General features: G+C 40.6%; 1 protein-coding gene across 1 annotated transcript; it reads right to left on the bottom strand.

Annotated features, from left to right (window-relative positions):
* Positions 1-2,277: 2,277 nt before the first annotated feature.
* On the bottom strand, positions 2,278-3,326 carry LOC308516230 (putative U3 small nucleolar RNA-associated protein 11; the record flags this gene model as incomplete). Its single annotated transcript, XM_081087090.1, is given in 3 exon segments — positions 2,278-2,888; positions 2,892-2,903; positions 3,135-3,326. Coding segments are annotated over 3 exon segments (759 nt in total). The 3' UTR covers positions 2,278-2,333.
* Positions 3,327-22,384: the final 19,058 nt, after the last annotated feature.

The raw sequence follows: 22,384 nt of genomic DNA, 5'->3' as shown, positions 1-22,384 counted from the left end.
CTTATCAGATATGACATTGGCAAAGATGTTTTCCCACACAGTGGGTTTTCTCGTTGTTTTGTTGATGGGTTCTTTTGCTGTGCAGAAGCTTTTTATTTTGATGTAGTCCCATTTGTTCATTTTCTCTTTAGTTTCAAGTGCCCTAGGAGCTGTATCAGTGAAGAAATTGCTTCGGCATATGTCTGAGATTTTGTTGCCTTTGGATTCTTCTAGAATTTTTATGGTTTCCTGTCGTACATTTAAGTCCTTTATCCATTTTGAGTTTATTTTTGTGTATGGTGTAAGTTGGTGGTCTAGTTTCATTTTCTTGCATATATCTGTCCAATTTTCCCAACACCATTTATTGAAGAGACTATCTTGGCTCCATTGTATGTTCTTGCCTCCTTTGTCAAATATTAATTGAGCATATTGGTTAGGGCCGATTTCAGGGTTCTCTATTCTATTCCATTGATCTATATGCCTATTCTTGTGCCAGTACCAGGCAGTTTTGAGAACAGTGGCTTTGTAATACAACTTGATATCTGGTATTGAGATCCCACCTACTTTGGTCTTTTTCAGGATTGCTGCAGCTATTCGGGGTCTTTTTTTATTCCAGATGAATTTTTGGAGAGTTCGTTCTAGATCTCTGAAGTATCCAGTTTGGATGCCTTTTATTTCTTCTTGACTGATCGCTATGGCTACCACTTCCAGTACTATGTCAAACAGGAGTGGTGAAAGTTGGCATCCCTGTCTTGTTCCTGTTCTTAGGGGAAATAATTTTAGTTTCTGCCCATTGAGTATGATGTTGGCTGTAGGTTTGTCATATATGACCTTTATCATGTTGAGATATGCTCCCTCTATTCCCACTTTGCTGAGAGTTTTTATCAAAAATGGGTGTTGGATTTTGTTTAATGCTTTTTCTGCATCAATTGATATGATCATATGCTTTTTGTCTTTCAGTTTGTTTATGTGATGTATCACATTTATTTATTTTTGAATATTGTACCAGCCTTGCATCCCTGGAATAAATCCCACTTTATCATTGTGTCTGATCTTTTTTAATGTATTGCTGGATTTGATTTGCGAATATCTTTAAATTAAATTTAATTTTTTGTTAGTTCTCATCTGAGGATATTTTTTCCATTTCCTTTTAGAGAGAGTGGAAAGAAGGGATGGGGGAGAGAAAGAGAAGGAGAGAAACATCAGTGTGAGAGAGACATATTGATTGGTTGCTTCCCCCATATGACCCAACTTAGCCAGGGATTGAACCTGCAGCCCAGATATGTGTCCTTCACTGGGAATCAAACCTGCAGAGTTAGGGCTGATGCTCTAACCACTGAGCAATACGGACTTGGGGCAGATTTGCTAATATTTTGTTGAGGATTTTAGTACCTATGTTTAAGGGGGTTATTGGCCTATAACTTTCTTCCTTTCTAGTGTCTTTATCTAGTTTTAGAATTAGGATAATGCTGGCTTCATAAAAGAGGTTGGAAGTTTTCCTTCCTCCTGAACTTTTTTGGTATAGTTTGAGGAGGATAGGTGTTAGTTCTTCTTTAAGTGTTTGGTATAACTTCCCTGTGAAGCCATCTGGTCCAGGACTTTTGTTTGCTGGGAATTTCTTTTTATTACTGCTTCAATTTCATTAGTTGTTATTGGTCTATTCAGGTTTTCTGATCCTGATTGAGTTTTGAAAGGTTTTATGTTTCTTGGAATTTGCCCATTTCACCCAGGTTTTATAATTTGTTGGCAAATAGTTGTTCATAGTATTTTCTTACAATCCTTTGTATTTCTGTGATATCAGTTATTACTTCGCCTTTTTTTTTTCTTTTTCTTTTTTTTTGGGGGGGGGGATTTTATTTATTTGGGTCCTCTCTTCTTATTTTTTGATGAGCCTAGCTAACAGTTCATCAATCTTATTTATCTTTGTAAAGAACCATGTCTTGGTTTCATTGATCTTTTGTAGTATATTTTTTAGTTTCTATGTCATTTATTTCCACTCTGATCTTTATTATTTTTCTCCTTTTACTTCCTTTGGGCTTATCTTGTTGTTCTTTTTTTTTTTTTTTTTGCATTAAAATGAACTCATTTATTTCCCAAACTTGCTGTAATGAGATATGAAGCTTTCATAATTTTTTTAAAAAGTAAGTATATAAAAATAAGACTAATTTCACAACCCAAAACCATAAGAGGGGAAAGGAGCATTGATGTTGTTTATGTCAAATGTCAGATCTGCAATAAATTATAATTACAAACAGGAACACCATCTCATTTATAGGAATGGAATTTGAAGTTACTGGGGGGAAAGGACATAGAATTCTTTTCCATTTGGAATGACAAGGCTTATCTGTAACACTTCAACGTTTCCGGCGACTCTGAAATTTGTAAATAGCAGGGGAGTTCACCGTTTCTTTCTTCACCTTCACCTTCCGAGTTTTATCCAGAAGATCTTTGCGTGTTTGAATTTTCTGTGCAATGACGAACAATTTCCTCTCGCGTTCAATCCGCTGTGTCAGGCAGTTATACTGCTTTTGCCTTTCTTTAGCTATCCGCTTAAGTCGAGTCTGATGAGTAACTCCTTTCACTTTCTCCTTCTGCAAGGTCTCTATGGTGGGTCTATTAAAGACTCTGTCCACTAATTCCAGGGCAGTTTGCAGGTGAGTTGCAATATCAAACCGTTCAACTTCCTTTTTAGTGTCAAAAAAGAACACATGCTTATTCTGTTGCTTCCTCTGGAAATCCAGCAGGTGGAGCTCTGATTTTAGTCTTCCGATTTTCTTCGCTTCCGCAACCCTTTTCATTTCTATATATTTGACATCCTGAGTTCTCATCAGTTTCAGCTGTTCTGGAGTGACTTTTTCCTTAGTCTGCGGGATAACATGAAATCCATCCTGGAGTTTAACTCGAGTCATTTAATAGTAGAATTCATCTGGATTTTTTTTTTTAAATATATTTCATTGATTTTTTACAGAGAGGAAGGGAGAGAGATAGAGAGCCAGAAACATCGATGCGAGAGAACCATCGACCAGCTGCCTCCCGCACATCTCCCACTGGGGATATGCCCGCAACCCAGGCACATGCCCCGACCAGAACCGAACCCGGGACCCCTCAGTCCGCAGGCTGACGCTCCATCCACTGAGCCAAACCGGTTTCGGCACATCTGGATTTTTTTCAAGAGCTTTCTTTCCAAGAGCTCTGAGGTATTCTTGCTTTTTCCGGTAGTCATTTTCACGAAGTTTGTAATCTTTCTTCTTCTCCAGCAGGCCCAGATGTTTTCGAAAGCCAGGCTGGCTTCGCTCTCGGTGTTCCCGCTGTCGGGACTTAGCTGCCTTCGGAAAAGCCGCCGACATAGCTGCTCACGCCTGGGAAAGCTCAGTAGACAGCGCTGGTGCCGCACCACCTCAGTCTCCGGGTCCACTCTCTTGTTGTTCTTTTTCTAATTATTTTAGTTGTAGGGTTAGCTTATTTATTTGAGCTTTTTTCTTGTTTCTTGAGGTAGGCCTATAATGCTATAGACTTCCCTCTCAGGGAAATATAAAGTGCCCTTTAATTTTTCTTTTGTTTATCTTCTTAGAATAGAATTCTCAAGAAAAATTTCCTGGATGCAATCATGCTTCCAGTGATATTTTTCTTTAGGAAACAAAACAAGTACTACCCATAGGATTTAAAGAACTCAGTGCATTTTCCCATTCTTTTAAATTCTATTTTTATATATTTTTATCCTTTCCATATCAGGAGCACATCATTGGTTGTTTTTTTGTGTGACAATATATTGCTGTTTTATTTACTTTTTCTGTCTAATTGCCTCATTGATTTACTTACCTAGTAGACATAATGGCTGAAGTAAAAATAATTATATGAATGAAAATGTAATGTCTTGAAAATTCTCTACTTCTTTGTACAAGGCCAAACCTTCAGAAAAATAAGTACTTTTGACCCCTTCTCTTTATCTATGCCTTTGATCCGAGTGCTGCTTAGTTACTCGGGAGCAACTCCATTAGTCAGTGCCTATAGTCAACCTGTGCTTGAAAGGGACTTAAGTCCTGGCAGCTTTTGCTTGTTCTTTAAGTTGAATTCCTCTCTCTGTTCTTTCCTGAGATGCTGGCTTCCCTTTTGGGATTGTCTGTGTCAATGCCAGGAGCTTGGCCCTGAAAAAGAGAGGTAGGTGTGAACACGAGGCTTTCAATTGTGCTTTAATTTAATCAATTGGTCAATATTTACTTAGTGTTACTGTGACATATCAAGGGTATAGTCCCTGGCAGAGTTTTTTTTTAAGAGAGAGAGAGAGAAATATCAATTTGTTATTCCACCTACTTATGCATTCATTGCTTGCTTCTTGCCTTGACCAGGCATTGAACCCAAGTTTGGTATATTGGGATGGCACTCTAACCAACTGAGCTACCCAGCCAGGACTAGGAGCTTCTGATTTATTGGCAGATAAAAATTAATGGAAAGCCCCCCGCCCTGCCCCCCCCCCCCCCCCGCCAAATGTTCAAACTGGGCTACAGGAAATGCTTTTGCTAGCTGGTCCTTATTCTAGTGCAATATTTGTGTTGTTGTGTCCCATGACTTCCAAATTCCACTTTTGGCATCTTTTAGCAGAATTGTGTATCACAGTAAGGACTTCCTGGTGGTGGCATCGGACCAGCAGGGCCTTTCTGGTCTTCCCTGTGGTGAGTGATAAATGAGAAAAAGGGTTGAGAAGCTTCTCTATACATCCTCTTTTGGGGCAATGCATGGGGAAGAATGTGGGTTTTAGCGTCAGGCCCGGCTCTATTGTGTAACCCAAGGTAAGATTATAGCCTCTCTGGGTATCAGTTTCTCATCTGTGAAATAATAATGCTTGCTTTATAAGGTGAATGTCGTGATTAAGTGGAAAAACAAACAAACACATGAAAAATGCTTAGAGCAGTGCTAGGCATGAGGTAGAAGCTGCTTGCTTCTCCTCTCTTTATAAACCTCCGGTGTGACCCAGCACTTTCCGGACAGTGCATTTCTCTCTGGAAAAAGGCTGTTATTTGTTAAGCTGCTCCAGTGGCCCAGTCAATAGACTAAGAATTATGGTCCCCAGAGTCAATTGACCTATTGTTATTAAATTTCTCTGACTTCTAGTTTCTGTAGTTGTCATTTTGCACTGTAATTGATTTAGTTTTCTATCCTTCTTTTGCAGATGTTGTTACTAGTCTGGGACACTAGGTGGCATCATTTTACCAAGTATCAATGACGTTCACAAAAGGCATAACCTGTTCTTAAGACTTGTCCGGTGCTAAAAAAGGACAATTCTTTAAAAAAATATATTTAAAAAAAATTTATATTGGTTCCAGAGAGGAAGGGAGAGGGAGAGAGAGATAGAAACATCGATGATGAGTGAGAATCACCGATTGGCTGCCTCCTGCCTGCCCCACACTGGAGATCTAGCCCACAACCCTGGCGTGTGCCCTGATGGAATTGAACTGTGACCTACTGGTTCATAGGTTGACGCTCAACCACTGAGCCACGCTGGCCGGGCAAAAGACAGTTCTTACTGCATGTATCAGTAAGATATATCCCAAAACATCAAAGAAATCCCATTATATTTCTATATTTATTTCCATTTATAATAGGGAGTAATGCTGAGAAATCACCCAGAAGTTCACATAATTTGATTTGGTTCCATGGTTTAGGAGAGCAAGACAACTTGGAGTAGATTCAAAAGGAAACCATAAATTTGATTGGAATGGCAAAATGAATGTATGAGGAAAGGTCAAATAAACATGGATGCCAGGGTTCTTGTCCCAGCATCAAGAAGGGTTCAGGAATCTGGAGAAGGGGCTGTGCGTAGATGACATAGGAATCCAGAGACTAATAGAGTCCAGAGACCAGATATAATTTTGAAAGGCATTGGGGGTCAGAGGACCTTCAGCTAAAGGAACTGAAGACTACCTCCTTGTCTAGGACCCTTGCTTTTATTAACACAATTTGTCCTAAGGCAAGGTGGAGATAATACACTTCAAAGGGTAAGGTTTCAAAGGGTACAGAAGCATTGCCAGTTTGGGGAATAGCCTATGGCTGTTCAGGTGTTTGGCCAGTAGGAGGCAATAACATGTAGATTAAGATGCCTATTAGCTGTCTGGCAGCCACAATCAGTTTCCTATTCAGGTTTGGGGAAATGCCTTTAGCCATTCCCAACAGGTGACGACATGTGTGACTCAACCCTGTTGAGTCCTCAAGTCTCATCAACCTTTTGATGAAACTCTTGAAATTATGACATGCTGGAATTGGTCTACGGCACATGGACCGCTTGGTGTTTAAAGAATGGATAGGCAACATTCAGGATGAAGCATTCTTGGGGAAGATGTGAAGTAGCTGTTATTCTCCACTACAGGGAAGAATGGAATGAGAAATGGGCTTTAATGGCCACAGGAGAAATATAACTGTCACAAGGAAGAATTTCTGGAACCCAGAGTATGTAATGTTATAATGAGAAAAATTATCAATTTTTTCTTTACTAATATTAAAAAACAAATTAGGCAAGATCTCAACATGTCCAAATAAGATTATTTGCCTCATACTAGAAGATGGAGAAATATTATTTCCCTTATTATGACGTTTATGTTGAAACCTAAGATGATATTAGATTAGGATGATGCTCATTGCAGCCCATTGGCACAGGCTAGGACTCGATATGACTTAACAGGATTGGCAGTGACTTCAAAAGTGTTCAAAAGTGCCATTTATATAATATATATGTAACTAGAAACCCAGTGCACCAAATTCGTGCAAGGGGCTTGGCCCTCACAGCCCCAGCTGCCTCATCTGGCCCTCACAGCCCCTTGCAGCTTCGGCTGGCCCTTGCAGACCGGGCTTCATCCAGAAGGTCGTTCTGCTGTTCAGTCTAATTAGCATATTAGCTCTTTATTATATAGGATATTAGAGGTCTATAGTGTCACTATAATGATTTCTAAAACACTTATATAAGGGCTAGAGGGAGGACATGACCACAGGAGAAGACAGCATCAGATGTGTTCCTTGAAACATTCATATCTATCTATCTATCTATCTATCTATCTATCTATCATCTATCTATCATCTATCTATCTGTCATCTATCTATCTATGATTTTAGAGAGAGCAAGGATGTGAGAGGAGAGAGAGAGAGAGAGAGAGAGAGAGGAGGAGAGAGAGAATATCACTGATCTGAGGGAGAAACATGGATTGGTTGCCTCCCACACCACCCTGACTGGGAATCGAACCCACCACATTTGACATACAGAATGACCCTCCAACCAACTGAGACACATGGACCAGGGTGACAGTTATTTTTTTGAATCTCTCATGTTACTTATCATATGACCCCTCAGATTGTAGTTTTGTTTTGTTTGCTTGCTATTCCTTATTTGTAGCTATAATATCTGTAGATCATTATGAGAACTAGCTCATACCATTACAGTCTCATGATTACAAACCAAGTCACAGGAGGGTGCCAGACAATTTCTTACATTCTCCACTGCCGGAAGCCAGTCCATCCTTGCTGCTTGACACAGTCGCTACAGGAAAGAAACATCTGCACAGCATATGTTTCAAGGGACCTGGCGTATATAGCATACTGTTCATAATATGTTTGCTCCCCTTAGCGCTATTGTTTTAACCAAGGTCACCTCTGTGAGAAAGGTTGTTTCCTCAGGTAGGGATTTTTCCCTGAAGTTAGGGAGGGGATAAAACCCCTTAACTAAGTGTCAGGCGGGTAGTTAATCACTTTAACTACAAACAATCACGCTTAAGCTACATAATCTTTACTCCCTGGAATGGAGATAAGAAACACCCTAACCTTTGGAATAGAGATTGATAGGATTGGAATCAACTGGTATAAATACACACCTGTGGACTCCATCCACACCTTTGGGGACCCCTGGACCTGTATTTTCAGGTCCTTTAGATTTCTCAGAGAAAATTATATATAATTAGAGGTCCAGTGCACAAATTCGTGCACCAGTGGGGTCCCTTTGCCTGGCCTGCGGAATTGGGCTGAAACCAGCTTTCCAACATCCCTAGACACAGAACCTAGACACAGAACCTACACAGAACCTAGAGACAGAAGAACTTCGCTGGAGAGAACGTGGCAAAAGATCCTGGACAGAAACTGGCCACACAACCTAGAGACAGAACCTAGCGAGAGAACCTGGCTGGAGAACTTAGAGATAGAACCTGGCTAGAGAACCTGGATAGAACATGGCAAGAGAATCTGACTAGAACCTGGTGACTGAACCTGGCAAAAGATCCTGGAGAGAACCTGGCTACAGAACCTGGCAGGAGAACCTGGACAGAATCTGGCGACAGAACTTGGCAGGAGAACCTGGCTGGAGAACCTGGCTAGAGAACCTGGTGACAGAACTTGGCTGGAGAACCTGGACACAGAACTTGGCTGGAGAACCTAGCGAGAGAACATGGCTAGAGAACCTAGACACAGAACTTGGCTGGAGATCCTAGACAGAACTTGGGTGGAGATCCTAACCAGAACTTGGCTAGAGATCCTGGCTAGGCTGCTGATCAACTGAACGCTGTCTCCGTGTCATTCCTTCTTCGCTGACTCCATCCACACCTTTGGGGACCCCTGGACCTGCTGGGGTTGGTCCCCAGCACTCCACAAGCTCATCCAACAGTCACTGATGGTTGGGTCTCCTTTCTTCCACTCCTGCCCCACAGAACAGGCAATCTCCCCTCTCTCTTGGGTCCCAGCTTCATGCCGGAGGAATGGCATATAACTTTTCAGGTCCTTTAGATTTCTCAGAGAAAATTATATATAATTAGAGGCCCAGTGCACAAATTCGTGCACCAATGGGGTCCCTTTGCCTGGCCTGTGGAATTGGGCTGAAACCAGCTTTCCAACATCCCCCAAGGGGTCCTGGATTGCGAGAGGGTGCAGGCCAGGCCAAGGGACCCCAGCAGTGCATGATCGGGGCTGGGGAGGGATGTGGGAGTTTGGCCAGCCAGGGAGGGACTGTGGGAGGATTCCAGGGTGTGTCCAGCCCATCTTGCTCAGTCCCAATCTGCCAGACCCCAGCAGCAAGCTAACCTGCTGGTTGGAGCGTCTGCCCCTTGGTGGTCAGTGCACATCATAGCAAGCAGTTGAGTGGCCTTAGCATACCTCTATGTGGGGTTGGGTGGATGAGAAGAGATAAACCAAAGAACTTATATATTTATATGCATAGCAATCTATATGGCATACAAATGGCCAACAGACACATGAAAAGATGCTCAACATCACTAATCATCAGAGAAATAAAAACCACAATGAGATATCACCTCACACCTGTCAGAATGGCTACCATCAATAAATCAACAACTTCTGTCTTGCTAGTCTACTCTCTATTCTTTCTCAGCTTGCATTGGTGAAGCAAGCCACCTTGTTGGAGAGACTCACATGGCAGGGAACTGAGCACAGTCTCTGGTCAGCAGCAGCAGCAAGGAATTGGATCTCCTGTGATGGGGAGGCATCAGTCAGGTTCATGGGAGAATGGGGGGAATGCCCCCCATTCCAAAGCCACACAACTCAGTCACTGCCACTCCCTGAGTCTGCCCAGTCCTCAGTACCCCTACCTCAGTAGAGCGCAAGCTCCAGAGGGTAGGGCAACAGGTAGACTCTACCTTCTCAACCTTCCTAATGCCGCGACCCTTTAATGCAGTTCCTCATGTTGTGGTGACCCCCAACCATAAAATTATTTTCCTTGCTACTTCATAACTGTAATTTTGCTACTGTTATGAATCATAATGTAAATATCTGATATGCAGGATGTATTTTCATTGTTCGCAACCCACAGGTTGAGAACCGCTGGTGGGACTCTTGCATTACTCCAGGCTGATGCGGTGTGGAGGGGAGTGCTCCACCCAAGAAAGATGGCATCGATGGTATGGTAGAGGAACTCAGCTCACGTATCCTGGCGACTGTCTCTTCAGTTTTCTCTCCAGAGCCACAAACCCTAGTTTCTCCTCAAGTGACTTAGTCTGCTCTGCCCTCCTGCGGGAGACCAGTGTGAGTGGCTTTGAATAAGATTTTGTTCATTGGCCCTTTAAGAGGGTGCCTGTGCCTGGCCAGTGTGCTAAGTGGTTAGAGCATTGGCCCATATACCAAAGCATCTCAGGTCCAAAAGGCATATATCTGGGGTTGCAGGTTCGCTCCCTGTCCTCAGTTGGGGCGCATGCGGGAGGTGACCAGTTGACGTGTCTCCCTCACATCTATGTTTCTCTCTCTTCTCTTCCCTGCCTTCCACTCTCTCTGAAAAGCAATGGGAAAAATATCCTCAGGTTAGGAATAACAACAGCAAAATAAAATAGAGGGCACCTGTGTCTCTAGTGGACTCCCTCTCTTCCTGGCAGACCAATCCCTGACTGTTTTCACAGCCAGATGCTATGTGTGTGCCTCTTCCGGGCTCTCATCTGGGGAGACTGCCTTTGGGTTGAGAACCCACATTTCTGAGGGGGAACTTTTGCAGCTGAGATATCCCTCCAGAATCTCAGCTGCCACTCGTGGGAGCAGGGCCAGCCCTTTTTGCATCTCCATCCTACTTACCAATCTCAATGTGGCTTCTTCTATAAATTCTTGGTTATAAGACTTCTCTTGAGCTAGTTTTCAGATTGATTGCTCACTATATTTTATTATTATTTTTTGCTCACTATATTTTAGTTGTAATTCCAGTTTGATCCTGGGAGGAGGTGAGTGTAACATCTACCTACTCTGCCACCATCTTACCAAGAATCAGAAAATAGAACTTTGATGTCATGCTCTGTTGAGCTAAAGGAATTCAGGGACATCTGTGTTGTTACTAGCTTTCTTTGGAGTATATTATCTTTACTTAAAAAATATGAACTATTCTTGGAAATTAAACCTGAATTTTGGTGAAGATCTTTCTTTTTCCCCCCCATTAAAATGTATGATTAATTGTATTTAATGTAATTTTACACTTACAACTGTGGTTTTATTGATTTATATTTGAAATAGCTTTGTGGATGCAAGACATTTTTAATCATTAAAGGATAGCCCATTGTTTATTGAATGGACTCTCAATTCCACTCTCACCTGGGTAATTGGAGGCCTTCATCTCAACAGTAGGCCCCACAATTTTTATTGGTTGGGAATATTCTTAGAAGTGAAATCAAATGATCCTATAGCTGCTCTCAGCTCTAAATATCACCTAAAATGTCTTTTAGTGCCCAGTAAATATTAATGGAGAGTCTAAATGTTCTAATTCAGAAGAGCTGGATTCAACACAAAATCTGATGTCGTGTCAGCAATCTCCTTCATGGAACTTTAGAGCAAGTCAGGGCAGGAACAGAAGAAGGGAGGATTGTAATGTTAAAGAAAAATAACACTTAATTGAATCACACAGTTAGAAAATTGTAAGAAAAAATGCTTGAACCTTCGCCATCATTAGAAAGAAAAATAAATAATGAAAATTGACAATAAAAACATAAAGAACTAATTTTCAATTTCAATTTGTCTTTCTGAATGATGGCTCTTTGGTCTTTTATGAAGGATAAATTACATTCGAAATGAAGTCTTTTAAATGAGTTATCTTTTGGGTAATAATTTTGCATACCTTTACAATGCATTTTACTTATTTGTGGGGGGCGGTGGGGTAGAAAGATGAATTCTGAAGAAGTTGAGAGGAAAATAATTTCAGGAGGTAATGGATGAACTTGGTCTGGAAGATTAATCAGGGCAGTTGCAAGAGATTGCCAAATGCATGACGGGAGTAGGACTAAATATCTGATTGTAATTAAAACTTTAGGTTTCTAATGGCTGCATGAAAGATATTTTAATAAATGTGAAATGCACTTTCTAAGTGGCACGCTAACTTTTAATGACTTGGGTGTTTTGTTTGATTAGTAACCTGGACTGTTAAATTAAAGCCAACTGCAAGTGCATGATAAAATATTGATGGTTTCAGGCAAATGAATTGGGGGAGTTATGCTTGATAGATTTTTTGTGTCATTAAGGATTTTAACTGGTGGAAAATATATATTGCTGGTGCTTAAAGATAGTTAAAGAGGATCTTACTGTTTATACGACCTCGTTTTAATTTTACAGTAATAATAAGGGGGAAATCTGAATTATTCACAGATGGTTGGTCAAGAGAGGTCACTTAATTAAAAAAGTGTTATTTTAATTATACCTGTTTCACATTCCTGGAGGAGGAAATTAAATATTTTGAAGCATTTGATTATTTCTGTTTCACAGAGTACCTGAACTTTTGCTGACTCTTGTGAATGCCTGAGATTGTTGTGTGAGAACCTTTTACTTCCCCTTATTAGGGAGTTTTGCTTTAAGAATCAGGATTTAAAAATTAAATTTTCACTGATAGTTTAGAAATAATACAGGAAGAAGACATATGCATAGTATATAATATAGAATAATACAATGAAATATAATATAATAAAATAATGAAAGAAGAAAACATATAATTATATATATCATATTCTTGTACATGCAGCACAATTTCTAGAAGCATATATAAGAAAATATGAGGCACAGTTATTCCTAGGAGTCAAGCTGGAGAGTCAAAAGAAAGGAAAATTTTATTTCTTCTTTTTTTTGGGAAATAGAGTATGTTTTGCAATGAAAAAGCCTCAGTTTTATTTAAAAATTTTTCTTTGAAACCCGGATTTATTTTTTAACAACTCAACTGTTCCTTTTCACACCTGTCTCCCTATAACAGAATTTTCTTGATTCTGTCAGATGTGGTTAACTTTAATGAGTTTTAAAAATTTAAGTCAAGTAAATTCCTTTCCTTCATTCTATCCCTCCCTCCCTCCATCCTCAAATATTTAGTATTTAGTATCTCTTACTGGTTTTTGTGGCCTAAACAAAAGTAACTCTTTGAAAAAGAGACCTCAGCACCATTCTCAAGGTAGCTGTCTGTCTGATGGGACTTCAGCTGTGTGAAGAAAGAAAAAGGTGAGACTTTGAGAAATGGAGTAATTTTGCAGAGGACAATGATTTGGGGTGGCCTAGGCTCTGTGTGTCTAGATGTTCCCTCACATAGAAAGAAAACAGTTCATGAGAGTCTTGCAAAGTGCCGGAAGGACATTTCGAGGAGAAGTGATGGAAAGGCCTCTGTATAAAGGGAAGGGCACTTCCTCAGGCATTGACCGTGGGGAGCTTTAGGAACATAGGCTGTTTGAAGTTGAAAAGACACAGGGAGATTATTGGAGAGTATTTCACACACACACACACACACACACACACACACACACACACACTTCTTTCTTGTTGCTTGCTCTTCAAATGACTGAACTTCAAGGGAATGAAGGATATAAAATTAATTCAAGCTTTGCCACTTACTGTTTTGCCCCGAGTTTCTAGTTTCTATACCTTTCTAAGCCTCCTGAATATGAAATGAAGATATTGATTCTATGTCAGAGCTGTTCAGACAAATAAACTAATCTTCAACTACTATATTATAATGTAGTAATTTAAAAGAGCTAATTCTAAGGAATTATAGTTGTTTGGATTTATTTTTGAGATAGCAAATTTTTATATTAATAAATAGTAGTAGTAACAGTAATAACAGCTATAATTTATAGAGTACTCACTGTACTAAGTATGTTTACATACATTATCTCAATTTCTTCTGCAACCCTGTGGAGTAAGCTAATTTTTACAGATTAAGAAATCGAGGCTTAGAGAAGTTAAACAACTTGTTAGCAAATGACAGAGGCAGAGATGAGAACTCAAAGTTTTAGTTAGTATATAATTTGGCTGCTGTAACAGATACCCAAATAAAATAGCTTAAACAAAATAAGTTTATTCCTCTGTCATGCAGTCTGGAAGTGCACATGTGTTTACAAATTATTAGGGTCATAGGTTCATTCTATCTTGTTATTTTGCTGTCTTCAATGTGCAGCTTCATTTCATTCAAGATGGTTGTTCCCTCTGCCAGCATCCCACCAACATTCTAGGTAGCCAGAAGGAGGGGAAAAAGCCAGTGTAAGGCAAACTCCTTCTCTTTAAGGGAACAACCCTGAGATTCCCCACATCACTTCTACTCTCATCTCATTGGCTAGAACTAGGTTACATGGCCACCCAACTGGAAGGGAACCTGGGAAAAGTAGTCTTATTATGGGTAGTCATGTGTCTCACTAAAGTATCCCACCCCCCGCCCCGGGGAAAAAGGGGAGAATGGATTTTGAAAGAGTACCAGTATCTTCCTTATCTACTTTGTAAAATTGCCAAAGTTATGTGTTAGTGAGATTCATTTTGCCAAAATACACCAATATTAGGGAAAACTTTTATTTATTTATTATTTAAAAATATTTTTATTGATTTCAGAGAGGAAAGGAGAGGGAAAGAGAGATAGAAACATCAATGATGAGAGAAAAACATTGATTGGCTGCCTCCTGCAGTGGGGATGGAGCCTACAACCTGAGCATGTGCCCTAACTGGAAATTGACTGTGACCTCTGGTTCATAGGCTGATGCTCAACCACTGAGCCATGACAGTTGGGCAAGGGAAAACTTTTATTTTTATTTATTTATTTTTTTTGAAAACTTTTAAATATATGAAGCCATCCAATCACAAAAAGAGGAGTGAGCTATTTCCATTAGAGGCTATTTAAATAGACGCTGATGGGCAAATACTGTTGTGCACTGTATTGAGTGTTCTGAACATGTATAATATTATGTTCATGAATTGGAAGAATTAATATTGTTAAAATGACAATACTACCCAAAACAATCAACAGATTCAATCCAATTCCTATCAAAAGACAGTGTCGTTCTTCACAGAGCTAGAACAAATAAGCCTAAAATTTACATGGAGCCACAAAAGACCCCAAACAGTCAAAGCAATCTTGAGAAAGAAGAACAAAGTTGGAGATATCACAATACCTGATACTAACCTATACTGAAAAGCTCTAATAATTAAAGCAGTATGCTGGCAGAAAAACAGGCACATCAATGGAACAGAATAGAGAGCCCAGAAATAAACCCTTGCATATATGGCCAAGTAATCTAAGACAAAGGAGGTAATAACATACAATGGAGTAACCACAATCTCTTCAACAGTGGTGTTGGGAAAAATGGACATATTCATGTAAAAAAAATGAAACTGGACTACTCTCTTATAAATACATAAAAATAAACTCAAATTAAGTTAAAAACTTAAATGTAAGGCCTGAAACCATAAAATTCCTAGAAGAAAACATAGGAAGTAAATGATTTGACATAAGCCAGAATAATATCTTTATATTTTTATTACTTTAAAAAATTTTACTGAATTTATTGGGGTGATATTGGTTAATAAAATTAAATAGGTTTCAGGTATACAATTCTATAATACATCATCTGTATACTGTATTGTGTGTTTACCATCCCAAGTCAAGTCTCCTTCCATCACCATTAATTCCTCCTTTACCTTCTTCTACCTGCCTCCCTTCTCTTCTGACAGCTGTCAGTCTATTCTCTTTATCTATGAGTCTGTTACTATTTTTTTTTGTTTTGTTCATAGAGTCCTCGAATAAGTGAAATCATGTCTTTTTAGATATGTCTCTTAAAGCAAGGGAAACAAATGAAAAAGCTTTTGCACAGTGAAGAAAACCTTCAACAAAACAAAAAGAAAACCTACCTGAATGAGAAGATGTATTTGAAAATGATATATCCATTAAGGGGTTGATATCCCAAATGTATAAGAAACTCATACAACTCAACAACAAAAAATAAATCCAATAGAAAAATGGGCTGAATACATGAAAAGACATTTCTCTAGCGAAGACATACAGATGGCCAACAGATATACGAAAACATGCTTAATATCACAAATCACCAGGGAAATGCAAATCAAAACTACAATGAGGTCCTAGCCAGTTTGGCCAGTGGATAGAGTGCCAACCTGCAGACCAAAGGACCCCAGATTTGATTCTGGTCAAGGGCACGTACCTTGGTTGTAGGCTCCTCCCCAGCCTGGGCCCTGGTGGGAGCTCATGCAGGAGGCAACCAATCAATGTGTCTCTCTCACGTTGATGTTTCTCTCTGTGTTTCTTTCTCTCTTCCACTCTCTAAAAATCAATGGAAAAATATCCTTGGGGGACAATTAAAAAAACAAAACAACAAAAAAAGAGAGAAAATAACAACAAAAAATTACAATGAGGTCCCACCCATACCATTCAGAATGGCTATTATAAAAAAGTCAACAAATAACATGTGTTGATGAGGATATGGAGAACAGGAAACCCTTGTGCACAGTTAGGACTGCAAACTGGGGTAGCCCCTATGGAAAATAGTATGAAAATTCCTCACAAAACTAAAAATAGATATAATATAAGACCCAGCAATTCCACTTCTAGTTATTTATCCAAAGAACACGAAACAAGAACACAAAATCAAATGGATATACTAGTATGTATACCCTATGTTCATTGCAGCATTATTTAAATAGCCAAGATAGAGAAGTAGTCTAGATGCCCACCAATAGATGAAAGAAGATGTGATATATACTTATATCCTATATAATAAAAGGCTAATATGCAAATCAACCAAACGGCAGAACGATTAGTCTCTATGATGCTCACTGACCACCAAGGGGCAGACGCTCAATGCATGAGCTTCCCCTTGGTGGTCAGTGCACTCCCACAGGGGGCGTGCCACTCAGCCAGAGCCCTGAGCCAGGTTCACAGCTGGTGAGCGCAGCGGTGGTGGCGGGAGCCTCTCCTGCCTCCACAGCCTTATCCATCAGCCAGACATCCCCTAAGGGCTTCCGGACTGTGAGAGGGCACAGGCCGGGCTGAGGGACCCCCCCCCCCCCAAGTACACGTATTTCATGCACCGGGCCTCTAATCTATATAATAAAAGCCTAAGTGACTGTTACGGTGAAACAACCAGAACAACCAGTCGCTATGACGTGCACTGACCACCAGGGGGCAGGTGCTTAATGCAGGAGCTTCCCCTGGTGGTCAGTGCGCTCCCACAGGGAGAGTGCTGCTCAGCCAGAAGCCAGGCTCACGGCTGGAGAGTATAGCAGCGATGGCGGGACCGTCTCCTGCCTCTGTGGCAGCACTAAGGAACAGCAAGCTGAGCAGTAAGGAGCAGCGAGCAGGCAGGCGGTAAGGAGCGAGGGGTCCTGGACATCTTCTGAGGGCTCCTGGACTGTGAGAGGGCGCAGGCCAGGCTGAGGGACCCCCCTCACCCCGAAAGGCATGAATTTCGTGCACCGGACCTCAAATATATCTATCCCTCTATCTATCTATCTATCTATCTATCTATCTATCTATCTATCTATCTATCATCTATCTATGACAAAATCTTGCCATTTGTAACAACAGGTGGTTGCAGAGGGTATTATGCTAAACTAGAGGCCTGGTGTATGAATTTGTGCATGGGTGGGGTTGGGCCAGCCCTCCCTGATGGGGGCCGATTGGGGCCGCGGCGGCTGGGGGGAGGGGCCGCAGGTAGTTGGATGGTGGGGGAGGAGGGGCCACAGGAGTTTGGATGACCAGCCCCGCCCCCGATCAGGGTGGGGGGGCCGATTGGGGGTGGGGCTGGCTTGGGGGAGGGCCCTCGGGAGGTTGGGGGGGGGGGAGGCGATTGGGGCCCAGATCAGGCCCGTTGGCTGCTGCAGTGCGGGTCATAGTGACTGGTCATTCCGCCTTTCCAGTCACTGGGCTTTAATATATATAGATGATATGTCAGGCAGAGAAAGACAAATACCATATGGTTTGCTTATATGTGGAATCTGAAAAAAAACCAAACAAACGAACAGATAAAACCAATTAAGAAAATACATAGAAACAGAGACCAAATGGATGGTTACCAGAAGGGAGGGGGTAAAAAGGGGAAGGGGAATGTAGTCAATAAGATTGTGATAAGTCTGTACTATGATAGATGATATTGTATGCCTGAAACTAATATAACCAATATAATATTATATACCAACTATACTTAAATAAAAAAATTAAAAAAATGAATGTGAAAAAAATAAACTTGTATATTATACAAGTGTTGGACAGCCTTATGTTTCTTCTAATTCTAAAATTCTGTAGTTCCATTAAATTGCTTAGTGACTATATCAGATATGTTGACTCTACAAAAGCACCCATGTATTAAACCATGAACAAGTTGGACTCTCTATCATGCAGAATATTTTTTTATAGATTTAGATGTGTATTTGATATTTCTAAAGTTATATATCTCAGGCTGAGCTTATCGCCCTCCTTCATCTTAAACCATATTAACTTCCTTTTTTTCTAAGTATGTTACTGCTACTCTTTTACACTCCTCACTTAAAATTTTGACCTATTTCTCCCGTTCTACTCCATTATCCCAACTTTTCTCAACATTGTATAAATTTTGCCCCTTCAACAGGTTCTTCAATTTTTCATTCCTCCATCCATTCCTTCTGCCATCCCCATAGGCCAAACTCTCACCTCATCTCTAGACTGCCTCAGTGGCTTCCTAAGGACTCGCCAGTCTCTAGCCCGTATCCTTTCCAGTCTGGCCTTCTCATGCTGACACACTGGTGCATATTCCAGGGCTTTTAACTTGCTTCTAATGCTATAAAACCATGGGTGCTCCATGGTGCAGTCTTGCCTACTTTAAATAAGCCTCTTTGCCCTGACTTTGGTCAAGGCCCTTCCTACCTTTGCTCCACCCAGTCTTACCAACTTACTTCCCTTCACTGCCAACACATATCTTCTTCTGTGGCCAGACATTTGTACTCTCTGTTCTGTCTTTATTCATTTGAGTTCTCTCTCTTGCTCTCCTTTCCCACTCCTTTTCCTCCCTTTCCCTCTCTTTCATCACCAATTAATTCTGTGTGCCTACTGTGTGCGAGACTTTGGAGATACAACTGTGCAACATACTAAGACATAATTCCTGCTCCCATGGAGCCTACAATCTAGGTTAAAATTCTCCGTGTCTGTTATGCTTGTTTATGCCTCTGTGTCAGTTTGTTTCATCGGGCTGAAAGCTCTTTTTTTTTTTTTTCCTTCTACCCATCTAGATTATGTTCTTATCTGAGGCCTAACTCAAGTTTTACTTCTCCTTCAGGCACATTCTCTGAATGCCTCAATGCACTCCTATTCCTAAACACTGTTAATACAGCCACCACTGCATACTTTAGTTTCTGATTATTCTTTCTCCTGGTACACTAATTGTGCTATATTCTTGAGAGCAGGAAATATGTCACATCCATATCCATATCCATATCCATATCCATATCCATATCCATATCCATATATATCCATATCCATATCCATATCCATATCCATATCCATATATATCCATATCCATATCCATATCCATATCCATATCCATATATACATCCATATCCATATCCATATCCATATCCATAGCCATATCCATAGCCATAGCCATATCCATATCCATATCCATATCCATATATACATCCATATCCATATCCATATCCATAGCCATATCCATACCCATAGCCATATCCATACCCATACCCATATCTATATCCATATCCATATCATATCCATATATATATCCATATCCATATCCATACCCATACCCATACCCATACCCATACCCATACCCATACCCATACCCATATATATCCATATCCATATCCATATCCATATCCATATCCATATCCACATCCATATCCATATCCATATCCATATCCATAGCCATATCCATACCCATACCCATATCTATATCCATATCCATATCATATCCATATATATATCCATATCCATACCCATACCCATACCCATATCCATACCCATACCCATATCCATATCCATATCCATATCCATATCCATATCCATATATATCCATATCCATATCCATATCCATACCCATATCCATATTCATATCCATATATATCCACATCCACATCCATATCCATATCCATACCCATACCCATATCCATATCCATATCCATAACCATATCCATATCCATATCCATATCCATATCCATATCCATATATATCCATATCCATATCCATATCCATATCCATACCATATCCATATTCATATCCATATATATCCACATCCACATCCATATCCATATCCATACCCATACCCATATCCATATCCATATCCATATCATATCCATATCCATATCCATATCCATATCCATATATATCCATATCCATATCCATATCCATATCCATATCCATATCATATATATCCATATCCATATCCATATCCATATCCATATCCATATCCATATCCATATCCATATCCATATCCATATCCATATCCATATATATCCATATCCCTATCCCTATCCCTATCCATATCCATATCCATATCCATATCCATATCCATATCCATATCCATATATATCCATATCCCTAGCCCTATCCATATCCCTATCCATATCCATATCCCTATCCCTATCCATATCCATATCCATATCCATATCCATATCCATATCTATATATATCCATATACCTATCCATATCCATATCCCTATCCATATCCCTATCCATATCCATATCCCTATCCCTATCCCTATCCATATCCATATCCATATCCATATCCATATCTATATATATCCATATACCTATCCATATCCATATCCCTATCCATATCCATATCCATATCCATATCCATATCCATATCCATATCCATATCCATATCCATATGTAGCTGTATGCAGACCTCTGTTTCTTTCTCTGCTTGTATAAAACACTTGGCACAGAGATCTTTCAAAATTCTCTAATTTATCAGAGTAGAGTTGTTTAAATTTAGGCTCCTGGACTTTTCCAGATTTATGTCTATTCAGAGCCAAGTGTAATCTTTGTGTATTCTCACATCACAAACAATCTTTTTAATGTCCACTAACGATACCTCTAGCACTTAAGGCCATTTTTTTTTCACATGGTAACAAAATTCTGAGTGCTCAAGAGCTTGAGATTTAGAGTGAGACAGACCTGGGGTCAAACCCCTGACTAGCTAGCTCTGTGAGCTCCTCAATCGTACTAACTCCACAATCTCTCTTAATCACACTAACTAGCTCTGTGGTCTTGCTCAGTCACACTAACTAATTATATGGTCTTGAGAAACTTTCTTCATGCCTTAGGATCTCATCTATGAAGTGAGGATAAAGTTGTTATAATCACTGTGAAATGAGATAACATATAGAAAGAAATTAGTACAATACCTGGCATATGGTAAATTGAGAAGGTAATAATAAATAGGCTAACTGGGCTCACTTGCTAAATGACTGTCTCCCAAACACTGGTGCCATGGTATTTAACATTCAAATTTGGGCCTTAGCAAAAGACAGATTGCTATAGGCCACGAGTCTCTTGGAATGCTGTGAATGCTAAATGCGTGAGTGTCAGAAGCTTAGTGAGCTTTGTGATCCCCAGCTCCTGGCACGCGCTGGATCTTTAGAGAGGCTCAGCATATGATTTACTGGTTCATGGTGGGGATGGTTAGGTAGGGAGAGTTAGAGTAGAGAGCATGAAGGGACTGCTCAGGGCTTTTTTTTTTTTTTTTTTAGAAATATATTTTTATTGATTTTAGAGAGATGAAGAGAAGGGGAGAGAGAGAGATAGAAATGTCAACGATAAGAGGGAATCATTGGTCGGCCGCATCCTGCATGGTCCCCACCGGGGATTGAGCCTGCAACCCGGCCTGTGCCCTGACTGGGAATCGATCTGTGACCTCTTGGTTCATGGGTCAATGCTCAACCACTGAGCCACACCAGCTGGACTGCCTCAGGGCTTTTTTAACCACCTGCATCTAAATCCAAGTTCATTCTGGACGGGAGCACAACTGGAGCTGTTCTGTGAGGAAGCAGCTCATGGCCTTGTGTAAAGATTTTATGAATGGGAGTGAGAAATGGAGGAGAGCCAAAGATAGCAGCTGGGCTATTTTCTCAGACCATGCAAAAAAAAAAAAAAAATCTTTTATGGAATAGGGTTTGAGTTTGTCTGGCATACTGCAAAAAGAAGAAATGTTCTCCAGTGATATTCCCACCCCCCACCTCCATTCCCGCGGGCTTTGGAAACCCTGGGAGAGAGCAGGGCCGCTAGCTCAGGCCAGGGCGCCCGGCCTTGTGGGCAGAGAAACAGAATGTCCCCCACTCCCCAGAGGCTTGTAGCCTGGACAGGGCAGGGCATGAGGCAATTACAGAGAGAATACAGGTGTGTGCACGCGGCTCAGGGTCACAGGAAACCAGACTCTTTGAGAGCTAGTTATAAGGCTGCTGCGTCTGCCACAGACCCTGGATGGAGGCTGCATAGTCCGGAGGATCAGTTTAGCTAGTCATGCTGGAGGGAGCGCAGCTGGGGCCGGGTACAGCTGAAGCGATGCAGTCTGGGGAAGAGAAAGGAAAGACCTGGAATTAGGGAGGCTGCCGTGCAGTGAGGCCAGTTTGTTTGTAAACCACCAGCACAGAGTTAGGGAAGTTTGTTCTGCGTGGTGATCTCTTGCCTTTGGATCATTTTGGGTCCCCTGAATAC

The sequence above is a fragment of the Myotis nattereri genome (assembly GCF_964212035.1).
Source record: "Myotis nattereri genome assembly, chromosome: 1".
NCBI classification, from domain to species: domain Eukaryota; kingdom Metazoa; phylum Chordata; class Mammalia; order Chiroptera; family Vespertilionidae; genus Myotis; species Myotis nattereri.
Note: the sequence above shows the minus strand (reverse complement) of the source record. Positions and strands in the feature narration are given on the sequence as shown.